Source organism: Eurosta solidaginis, chromosome 3, assembly GCF_040869045.1.
Source record: "Eurosta solidaginis isolate ZX-2024a chromosome 3, ASM4086904v1, whole genome shotgun sequence".
Classification (NCBI taxonomy): Eukaryota; Metazoa; Arthropoda; class Insecta; order Diptera; family Tephritidae; genus Eurosta; species Eurosta solidaginis.
Window position 1 is genome coordinate 221,053,200 of NC_090321.1, and position 12,693 is coordinate 221,065,892.

Below are 12,693 nucleotides of genomic sequence, written 5' to 3' on the forward strand. Positions count from 1 at the left end.
GAATTAACAACAGAAATGATAACGACCATGTTTTCAACACTCCAAAAGAATATTATCCTAAAGTTTGCTGTGAAATTTATGACCAGGTACTTTGCTCTTTGAGAAGTTGATTCGACATAGATTCAGCCAATTTTTTCGAATATTGGAACAATTTGCAGTCGGTGAAATAGTTGAGGTTGAAAAAATCATGCTGTTTTATAAAGGTGATTTTGATGAGTTCAGGTTAGTCAGTGACAGAGATGTGGCATTGAATTTAATAAATCATACACAAGTATTTCCACAAGCATTGAAAGATATTGTGCAATTTATGATAGAAAATAATTTGTGTAGAAAACTTGTTCCTGAATATTTAAGTTTTATACAATTGCTCATTACTGTTCCAGGGTCAACTTGCTCTAACGCGAGAAGTTTCTCTATTTTACGTAGAGTAAAAAATTATTTGATATCGACTACGGTGCAAGATCGACTGAACCATGTCGCGATTGTATATTCGTAATCAAAGGAAACTGACGAGATTGGTCTTCAAATTCTCATTAATAAACTTATTTCTAAAAAGTAAAGGTATCTAAATTCGGGTGTAACCCAACATTATATACTCAGCGTGAGCTTCAATTGCACATTTCATTTCAGATAAATTACTTTTCTACACGTGGCACCGCCCGTTTAAAAAAAAATGTCTCCCCATTTGCTCTTACAATAAAACTTGGTATGTAAAATATCATTGATTCAAAACTATTTTTTGCTAAGTTATAGCTCATTATTCTAGTCTACGACACTTTTAAATTTGTTTTATATAAAAGTGGGCGTGCTCTTTAACCGATCCCGTCCATTTTTACTAGAAATATTTTGTGCTATAAGGAAAATATGTGTACCCAATTTTGTTACGATCCGTTAATTTTTCTTCGAGTTATGGCTCCCGAAACATAGAAAATTGCTTAGTCATAAAAGGGGCGGTGCCACACCCATTTTCAAAAATGTTAGTGTTTTCCAATTTATATTATAATTCCAATTATGTTATAATTCTATTTAGAAAGTAAAATTCTATTGACACAGAGCTCTTTTTCTCTAAGACATAGCTTATTATTTTCGCCTACGACCCTTTCAAAAATCTTTTATATAAAAGTGGGCGTGGTTTTTAACCGATCTCTCCCATTTTTTCTAGAAATATTTCCTGCTATAGGGAAAATTTGTGTACCCAGTTGTATTACGATACGTTAATTTTTCTTCGATTTATGGTTCCCGAAACATAGAAAATTGCTTAGTCATAAAAGGGGCGGTGCCACGCCCATTTTTTAAATTTGAAGAGTTTCCTATTTACTGTTATAAATCCACTTGGGAAATGAAATACCATTGATATAAAGCTCTTTTTTGCTAAGATATAGTTTATTTTATTCGTCCCCGACCCATTTTAAAATCTTTTACATAAAAGTGGGCGTGGTCCTTAACCGATTTCGTTAATTTTTCTTCAAATCATTACTCATAGTAAAGGAAACCTCTCTGCCGAATTTTGTTACAATAGGTTTAACAATTTTGATTTATGATTAAAAATATTTGTAAAATTGATTTTATCATAAGTGGGCGGTGCCACCCCCATTTTGAAATATTTTTCAAAATTTTTATCAAGAGTCTCAATATCAGTCCACATGTCAATCGTCAACATTCTAGGTGTATTATTTACTAAATTATCAGGTTTTTTGTGTTTTCCAAAATTTTATATATATAACAAGTAAGGAAGGTTAAGTTCGGGTGTAACCGAACATTACATACTCAGTTGAGAGCTATGGTGACAACATAAGGGAAAATAACCATGTAGGAAAATGAACCGAGGGAAACCCTGGAATGTGTTTGTATGACATGTGTATCAAATGAAAGACATTAAAGAGTATTTTATGAAGGAGTGGGCCATAGTTCTATAGGTGGACGCCATTTAGGGATATAGCCATAAAGGTGGATCAGGGTTGACTCTAGAATGCGTTTGTACGATATGGGTATCAAATGAAAGGTATTAATGAGTATTTTAAAAGGGCGTGGACCTAAGTTCTATAGGTGGACGCCGTTTCGAGATATCGCCATAAAGGTGGACCAGGGGTGACCCTAGAATTTGTTTGCACAATATGGGCATCAAACGAAAGGTGCTAATGAGTATTTTAAAAGGGTGTGAGCCTTAGTTCTATAGGTGGACGCCGTTTCGACATATCGCCATAAAGGTGGGCCAGGGGTGACTCTAGAATTCGTTTGTGCAATATGGGTATCAAATGAAAGGTGTTAATGAGTATTTTTAAAAGGGAGTGGGCCTTCGTTTTATAGGTGTTCGCCTTTTCGAGATATCGCCATAAAGGCGGACCAGGGGTGACTTTAGAATTTGTTTGTATGATATGGGTATCAAATGAAAGGAGTTAATAAGTATTTTAAGAGGGAGTGGGCCTTAGTTCTATAGGTAAACGCCTTTTCGAGATATCGCCATAAAGATGGACCAGGAATGCGTTTGTACGATATGGGTATCAAATGAAAGGTGTTAATGAGTATTTAAAAGGGAGTAATCCTTAGTTCCATAGGTGGACGCCGTTTCGAGATATCGCCATAAAGGTGGGCCAGGGGTGACTCTAGAATTCGTTTGTGCAATATGGGTATCAAACGAAAGGAGTTAATGAGTATTTTAAGAGGGAGTGGGCCTTTCTGGACCAGGGGTGACTCTAGACTTTGTTTGTACGATATGGGTATCAAATGAAAGGTGTTAATGAGTATTTTTAAAAGGGAGTGGGCCTTCGTTCTACAGGTGTTCGCCTTTTCGAAATATCGCCATAAAGGTGGACCAGGGGTGGCTCTAGAATGAGTTTGTACGATATACGTATCAAATTAAAGGTATTAATGAGAGTTTTAAAAGGGAGTGGTGGTAGTTGTATATGTGAAGGCGTTTTCCAGATATCGACCAAAATGTGGACCAGGGTGACCTAGAACATCAACTGTTGGATACCGCTAATTTATTTATATATGTAATACCTGCCAAGATTTTAAGGGTTTTTTATTTCGCCCTGCAGAACTTTTTCATTTTCTTCTACTTAATATGGTAGGTGTCACAACCATTTTATAAAGTTTTTTCTAAAGTTATATTTCGCGTCAATAAAACAATCCAATTACCTTAACATATTTCATCCCTTTTTTCGTATTTGGTATGGAATTATGGCATTTTTTTCATTTTTCGTAATTTAGATATCGAAAAAGTGGGCGTGGTCATAGTCGGATTTCGTTCATTTTTCATACCAAGATAAAGTGAGTTCAGATAAGTAAGTGAACTGAGTTTAGTAAAGATATATCGATTTTTGCTCAAGTTATCGTGTTAATGGCCATGCGGAAGGACAGACGGAAGACTGTGTATAAAAACTGGGCGTGACATCAACCGATTTCGCCCATTTTCACAGAAAACAGTTAACGCCATAAAATCTATGCCCCTACCAAATTTCAAAAGGATCGGTTAATTTTTGTTCGACTTATGGCGTTAAAAGTATCCTAGACAAATTAAATGAAAAAGGGCGGAGCCACGCCCATTTTTAAATTTTCTTTTATTTTTGTATTTTGTTGCATCATATCATTACTGGAGTTGAATCTTGACATAATTTACTTATATACTGTAAAGATATTAAATTTGTTAAAATTTTACTTTAAAAAAAATTTTTTTTTAAAAGTGGGCGTGGACCTTCTCCGATTTTGCTAATTTTTATTAAGCATACATATAGTAATAAGAGTAACGTTCCTGCCAAATTTCATCATGATATCTTCAACCACTGCCAAATTACAGCTTGCAAAAGTTTTAAATTACCTTCTTTTAAAAGTGGGCGGTGCCACGCCCATTGTCCAAAATTTTACTAATTTTCTATTTTGCGTCATAAGTTCAACGCATCTACCAAGTTTCGTCGCTTTATCTGTCTTTTGTAATGAATTATCGCACTTTTTCGGTTTTTCGAAATTTTCGATATCGAAAAAGTGGGCGTGGTTATAGTCCGATATCGTTCATTTTAAATAGCGATCTGAGATGAGTGCTCAGGAACCTACATACCAAATTTCATCAAGATACCTCAAAATTTACTCAAGTTATCGTGTTAACGGACGGACGGACGGACGGACGGACGGACATGGCTCAATCAAATTTTTTTTCGATCCTGATTATTTTGATATATGGAAGTCTATATCTATCTCGATTCCTTTATAACTGTACAACCAACCGCTATACAATCAAAGTTAATATACTCTGTGTGCAAAGCACGCTGAGTATAAAAATCCGAAGCGAGCTGCAATATTAATGAGATTAGTTTAAATTGTGGTTTTACGCAATTATTTTTTGCAACTTAAAGTGATGAATAAAGTTGCTTGAAAACATTATAATATTATAGTTTAATAAGATTAACAGAAAAAGTTAAAATAAGTGGAAGTTTTTCCGGTTCGAAAAATTACCCAACCGAATTTTTTATGTTTCGCCAGCCCTGGTCTATACAGCCACATCCCATACGAAAAACAGAAATAACTCACCGCGTTTAAGTAATTTCCGTAGTATAAGGTTTATCTAAGGTTGCTCATATAAGATACAAAAGCGTATCGGACACGGTACAAAATTGCTAACATGAATCATATATAATACATGGGACGGGGAACCTGTTAATGTATGGAGTCTTCACTGAAAAATGTTAGCTTTGTCCAAAGTGCGACAGCTGCAAAAGGGAACAAAATATAAATTAAATTTTTAAACTGGTGAGACTGCAAAAACTCATTGACTTAAAAAAATCACTCATATGTTCATTTACACTTACTAACCCCATGAATATATATTTGAGCTTTTCGAAAAAATGTGTTCGCAGAATTTTATTGTTTTTTAATCAAAGTTATCGAATTGTTACCGAAAAATTATCGATTTGTTACCAAAAAGTTGTCGATCCGTTATCGGAGTATTGCCATTTTATTATGGGCGTGTTAGTGAAACTGCTACATTCACATGTACACAACAACAAAAAGCGCAGCCGACAGTAGTAAACTTCACATTCATATGCATAGAAGATAACAACGAATATGAGATGCAGAAGCGAGAAGTAAATAAGTAACTATTCGAGTATGCTGTTCGCGAAAAGTTAAATCCTGGCATAAAAGCAATGACAAACTGAGTTGTATATAAGCAGCACAATCTACAGAACTATTGATTAGTTTTACTTCAACACGTTGTAAGTGAAGTACGCGAGTACTTTGAATTGTTAAGTTCTAGTACCTTTGTTGTGGTAAATTAAGATCAGTTTGATTAATGAAATATTGGACTTTATTTACTTGATAGTTCGCTGATTTGAACCGATAACATTATGAAAGAGACCCCGATAAAAATTCAGTATTAAATCGATGACACATCTGTAACCCGTCTATAACAAGCCGATAAAAAATCTTTAAAAAGCCGATGATTCGGTGAAAACAAGCTGGAAGTTTATTTATAACTCGATGAGTTTTTCACTTTCGATTATAAGCGCATAACAAACTACTTACTTGTCCGTGTCGGTTGTTACCAAAAATAAGTAAGGAAGGCTAAGTTCGGGTGTAACCGAACATTACATACTCAGCTGAGAGCTTTGGAGACAAAATAAAGGAAAATCACCATTTAGGAAAATGAACCTAGGGTAACCCTGGAATGTGTTTGTATGACATGGGTATCAAATGGAAGATATTAAAGAGCATTTTAAAAGGGAGTGGGCCATAGTTCTATAGGTGCACGCCTTTTCGAGATATCGCCATAAAGGTGGACCAGGGGTGACTCTAGAATGTGTTTGTGCGATATGGGTATCAAATGAAAGGTGTTAATGATTATTTAAAACGTAGTGTGTCTTAGTTCTATAGGTGGACGCCTTTTCGAGATATCACCATAAAGGTGGACCAGGGGTGACTCTAGAATATGTTTGTGCGATATGGGTATCAAATGAAAGGTGTTAATGATTATTTAAAACGTAGTGTGTCTTAGTTCTATAGGTGGACGCCTTTTCGAGATATCACCATAAAGGTGGACCAGGGGTGACTCTAGAATGTGCTTGTACGTTATGGGTATCAAATTAAAGGTATTAATGTAGTTTCTAAAAGGGAGTGGCCCTTAGTTGTATATGGGAAGGCGTTTTCGAGTTATCGAACAAAATATGGACCAGGGTGACCCAGAACATCATCTGTTGGGTACCGCTAATTTATTTATATATGTAATACCACGAAACAGTATTCCTGCCAAGATTCCATGGGCTCTTGATTTCCAATCCAATTACCATGTTTCATCCCTTTTTCATATTTGATATAGAATTATTGCATTTTTTTTTTCATTTTTCGTAATTTTCGATATCGAAAAAGTGGGCGTGCTTATAGTCCGATTTCGGCCATTTTTTATACCAAGATAAAGTGAGTTCAATAAGCACGTGAACTGAGTTTAGTAAAGATATATCGATTTTTGCTCAAGTTATCGTGCTAAGGGCCAAGCGGAAGGACAGGCGGTCGACTGTGTATAAAAACTGAGCATGGCTTCAACCGATTTCGCCCATTTTCACAGAAAACAGTTACTGGCATAGAAGCTATGTCCTTACAAAATTTCACAAGGATTGGTAAATTCTACCAATTTTTATCGGTTTATTCGTCTTTGGTAATGAATTATCGCCCTTTTTCTGTTTTTCGAAATTTTCGATATCGAAAAAGTGCGCGTGGTTTCAGTACGATTTCGTTCATTTTAAATAGCGATCTCAGATGAGCGCCCAGGACCCCACATACCAAATTTCATCAGGATACCTCAAAATTTACTCAAGTTATCGTGTTTATGGACGGACATGGCTAAATGAATTTCTTTTTACGCCCAGATCATTTTGATATATAGAAGTCTATATCTATATCGATTAGTTTATGCCGTTACGGATTGCCGTTATGCGATCAAAGTTAATATACTCTGTGAGCTCTGCTCAGCTGAGTATAAAAAAACCCGACGAAGCACTTCACAATTAACCCGATTTTATTTATTTCTGGTTAACTTAACTCTCTGTGTCCAATTTCATTCATCCCCTGAGCAAGATCTTATTAATTTAAAGTCATTAGTTTTCTAGACGTACTCCTCTATGCCTACACATCGAACTGCACGAGTACTTGGTACTCACGCCTTTTATTATATCACAAACTAGTTCATAAAATTTGCATTTGATTTTTATTTTTCAGAATATTGTGATGTATCCCAATCCAAATCTCTACACATGCACAGCTCGTATTTGGCTACGTGAAATTGGCTTCTCTCTTACCTATGGAGCTCTGATGTTGAAAACATGGCGGTAAGTTTAAATATTCTATGTATTGCTGTCTCTGTCTGTCTGTCTACATTATTTGATTTGTGATATGATCATAATGATTTTGTTCCTGATTGCAATTTTATCTATGACCTAAATCACTAAGACGTGTCCTCCAAATAAACTTAAATTTAAACTTTATAGCTTGTAATATTTAAAACATCTTCAATGAACACTCATCTTACTTTCTTTTTATGTTCTTCTTCTGGATACTCAAACACAGCATTTCTGTAATATTTCGTGTACGTTCAGCGAAAGCAGTAAAAATCACAGACGCAGCGCTATTGAAGAGACTTGGCATTATTTGCGGTGTCATTGGAACGTGCCTTTTGGTGCGCACTCTGGTTTCACCGCCTGATGTTGTGGTTGGACGTACTGCTGATGATCTTAAAGCATTTTTATGCAAAACAGATTACTGGGATTACACATTCACATCAAGTAAGTAGTCGTACTCAGTTTTCTGAATGCACCCAAAAATAACGAAAAAAGTGGTAGCAGCATAAGCGCAAAGAACAAAGAAAGTAAAATAACTTTCTGAAGTTCTAAAACTAAAAATGCGAAAATTTCAATAAAGCACATCAAATTTCCAAAGCTTTATTACTTATTACCCAAAGATACCACAAGGATAATCTAGTCAAATCACGCAACTTTGGACAGCGTTTTGTTTTACTTTCTTTGAAAAAACTTAGGAAACACAAGCTTAATTGGCTTAATATTTTCTGGTATCTGTTTTTTTTTTTTTTTTTTTTTGTTTGCTTTTTCCAGCCATTTGCTAAAGAAAACAAAAAAACATTTTTTACGAGAATAATTCATACACGTTTGGGTCAGACACATCTATATATATATACACACACACAAGTACCTAGAAAGGCACAACAGTGCTTTGGCTACCCAATATGCACATGTACAACTTTTTTCCAAACTTTGAGAAATATGTAGTTCTCAAATGGACATCGAACTGTTACAACAATTGGAGATCAAATCGTTTTTCAAAAGTTTGTTTTCAAATTGAATGCTCTTGGAGGTCAATTTGAGGTATTACTTAAAATTTTTTCAGATGGTAACGCGTTTATTTATTTATGTGTGTGGCAATGCTGGCCGATCATCTGTCAAAAGATTGAACAGCAGTTAAACTGAAAGTAGTGAAAAAAGTGAATTAATTGATATATTTCGGGGAAGTACCCAATTTTAATATTGTAAGTATTTAATTAATTTAATATACATATGTGCAACTACTAAAATGCATAGAAGCAAGAAAATTAGAAGTGAGGTGAGGCAGGTGGTGGCTTTGCTGTCGGAAGTTTCTTCGCTTGAAAAGTGTTCCAAAGGAAGATTGCATGAAGCAGTTGACGTGGAAGGCTCCATTGGTAACCTTTCAATTATTGGCGAGCGAAAAATTGAAAGTTTACCAATGGAGCCTTCCACGTTAACTGCTGCATACAATCTTCCTTTGGAACACTTTTCAAGTGAAGAAACCTCCTCGGAAAGCGATTCAGAAGAGATTGCTGATGATTTGCCCAACTTAAGTAATGATTTAGCTAGTTGGGCAGTAGAATTCAATATTACAAATGCAGCTGCCAATGCCTTTTAAATATATTGGGTATATATATAAACTATTTATATATTCTATTCTACTGTATACTTCGTACTCTCTTTTTCTCTAGGTTGTTGGACTCCAAGCTATAGCTTGTGGCAATTCCGTACGCTTCATAAAAAAGGTGTGGTGAAAAGTGATGAGCGATGAAGCTGCCAGGCACTTCACTTGGAAGGGCACGTCCAATAAGAAAGCTATTAGAGTGCTCAGTACAACGGGATTCCTGAAGAATAACTATTATATGTCTATGTTTCTCGATGCTTTGAGCACGAAAAAAAATATCTCAGCTTTGATGCAAAGAATTTTAAAAATTTTGTTAGAATCTAATTAATGAATTACAATTACTTTAAATTTTTAAATACTTTTAATTTATTTTTAATTTTGTAAAATGTTTAACTATTTTCTTAAATTTATGGTCATTCTATTAAACTGAAACCAAATTTATATAGAACGCTGTTATTTTTATTCAATTGGTATGGTAAATTTAATTCTAGAAGAGTTTTCTTTTTTATTTGAATCCAAATGGAGATTGGTGTTGGAGTTCAAATTTATATCAAAGAATTTCTCAAGTGGAGAACTAAGATTATTTACTTATAAAAAATGTGCCGTTTTGTTTGAGAATGGGTTGGTTTTCCAATGGAGGTTCAATGGATATTAAACATTGGAATTTGGAAAACGATTCGGATTTCCATTTGACCAATTTACAATAAAAATGTTTATTGGGTAGATTTATAAAACTTGTATGCTAACCATTCCAAGGTCGCTCTTAGCAACATGCTCACATTTATTTAAGTATCGCAGAAAACATGTACTTATTAGTGTTTTAAGAGTTAAGACAAGCCGACCGGCTATGACGTCCAACGGTGGACTTGAACGAGTTGAGACACCAACACAGCAGAGTAGTTACATCTACGTAAAGTAACAGCGAAGTTATTGCTCTCTGCTCCGACTGCACTGTGTGGAAGTTAGAGAAAACTTTTCTTAAAAACATAAAACCAAAGCATAGATACATTTTCTTGGTTATATTTTCGGGCACAATCCAAGTATTCGAAATATTTAAAAAATTTGGAAAACTTTTCTGAATATTATATTTTCAAGGTAACATCAGTTGAAAAAATTAAAAAAAAGTCCGGTTTAATCACGCAGTACGTGCTAAAAAAATTTGAAATAAAAAAAAAATTATTATATATGTATTTCATTTTTAAGTTTTACCATTTTTATATTTGACATAATTTTACAGAACTTCATTCTTCCGAAAAAAATTTTCAAATGTTATTTTAACTTATTTCCGAAAACTTTTTTCTAAATTTTTGTTATTTTTGTTTTTTTTTTAGTATTTTACATTTTATTGGAAAATAATGAGTTTTTTATGGGTTTCGAAGTACTTTTTTTCTGCTACTCAGAAAACTTGTGGAAAAGATGTATCATATCAGTGTTTTTTTTTGTTAAATTTTTAGTTTTTTTTATTATATATTTTTTTTATATTATTTATATTTTGCAACGCTTTTTCTGCTTTTCAGGCTCTCTGGAACTACTACAAAGTTACTCTCTCAAATTTTTCGACTTTTGAAAAAATGGTAATTTTTAATTTAATATAACTTTTTTTCTCCGCGTAGGAATCCAAGGTCTATAAAAAAATTTTATCAATAAAATTTTTTCTTCGAAATTTAAAATTTCAGAATTAATTTTTTTTTTTAATTACTAAATTTAACTACTAAAACTCTTTGCATTTTATACTGTAGCACTTATGAAATGTTATTCTGAGCAATCTAAAAAAATATTTTTTTTTAGCTTAAAATTTTTTTTCTTAGAAAAATGTGAATATTTGACAATGTTTTGCACTTTTTATCTCCTTTCAAGAGATTGTAAAGTTATTGAAATGCTATTCTGCACTGTTTTTTGGCCTTTTAGAAATTTTGTACATATTGCACTACTTTGCCCTTCTCAGGGACTAGTGTACTTGTAAATGTGACCTTTTTATACTCAGATGAGTAGAGCTCACAGAGTATATTAACTTTGTTTGCACAACGGTAATCCGTAACGGCATAAACTAATCGAGTTAGATATAAACTTCTATATATCAAAATTATCTGGGCGAAAAAAAGAAATTCATTTAGCCATGTCCGTCCGTCCGTCCGTCCGTAAACACGATAACTTTGAGTAAATTTTGAGGTACTCTTGATGAAATTTGGTATGTAGATTCCTAGGCACTCATCTCAGATCGCTATTTAAAATTAACGAAATCCGACTATAACCACGCCCACTTTTTCGATATCGAAAAATTCGAAAAACCGAAAAAGTGCGATAATTCATTACCAAAGGCGGATGAAGCGATGAAAATTGGTAGGTGGGTTGAACTAATGACGTCGAATAGAAAATTGGTAAAATTTTGGGCGTGGCATCGCCCACTTTTGAAAAAGGTAATTTGAAAGTTTTGCAAGCTGTAGTTTAGCAGTAGTTGAAGATATCATGATGAAATTTGGCAAGAGCGTTACTCCTATTCCTATATGTGTGCTAAATAAAAATTAGCAAAATCGGATGACGAACACGCCCACTTTAAAAAAATTTTTTTTTTTAAGTCAAATTTTAACAAAAAATTTAATATCTTTACAGTATATAAGTAAATTATGTCAACATTCAACTCCAGTAATAATATGGTTCAACAAAATACAAATATAAAAGAAAATTTCGAAATGAGCGTGGCTCCGCCCTTCTTAATTTACTTTGTCTAGAATATATTTAATGCGATAAGTCAAACAAAAATTTACCAATTCTTGTGAAATTTGGTAGGGGCATAGATTCTATGACGATAACTGCTTTCTGTGAAAATGGGTGAAATCGGTTGAAGCCACGCCCAGTTTTTATACACAGTTGACCGTCTGTCCTTCCGCTCGGCCGCTAACACGATAACTTGAGCAAAAATTGATGTATCTTTACTAAACTTAGTGCAAGTACTTATCTGAACTCACTTTATCTTGGTATAAAAAATGGCCGAAATCCGACTATGACCACGCCCACTTTTTCGATATCGGAAATTACGAAAAATGAAAAAAATGCCATAATTCTATACCAAATACGAAAAAAGGGATGAAACATGGTAATTGGATTGGTTTATTGACGCAAAATATAACTTTATAAAAAACTTTGTAAAATGGGTGTGACACATTCCATATTAAGTAGAATAAAATGAAAAAGTTCTGCAGGGTAAACTCAAAAGCCCTTGGAATCTTGGCAGGAATACTGTTCGTGGTATTACATATATAAATAAATTAGCGGTACCCGACAGATGATGTTCTGGGTCACCCTGGTCCACATTTTGGTCGATATCTCGAAAACGCCTTCACATATACAATTAAGGGACACTCCCTTTTAAACCCCTCATTAATACTTTTAATTTGATACCCATATCGTACAAACGCATTCTATAGTCACCCCTGGTCCACCTTTAAGGCGATAACTTGAAAAGGCATACATCTATAGAAGTAAGGTCCACGCCGTTTAAAAATACTCATTAACGCCTTTCATTTGATTCCTGTATCGTTCCAGCACATTCTAGAGTAACCCCTGGTCCACCTTTATGGCGATATCCCGAAATGGCATCGACCTATAGAACTATGGCCCACTCCCTTTTAAAATACTCTTTAATACCTTCCATTTGATTCCCATGTCTTAGAAACACATTCCAGGGTTTCCTAGGTTCATTTTCCTACATGGTGATTTTCCTTTATTTTGTCCCCAAAGCCCTCAGCTGAGTATGTAATGTTCGGTTAC

At 34.2% G+C, this 12,693-nt stretch overlaps 1 protein-coding gene across 1 annotated transcript in view; it reads left to right on the forward strand.

Moving 5' to 3' along the window:
* Positions 1-12,693, forward strand: part of LOC137245101 (uncharacterized) — a 356,011-nt gene that overhangs the window by 301,517 nt on the left and 41,801 nt on the right. Inside the window, exons 8-9 of the mRNA XM_067775234.1 lie at positions 7,204-7,313; positions 7,552-7,766. Coding sequence (XP_067631335.1) covers positions 7,204-7,313; positions 7,552-7,766 — 325 coding nt within the window. The remainder of the gene's footprint in view (positions 1-7,203; positions 7,314-7,551; positions 7,767-12,693) is intronic.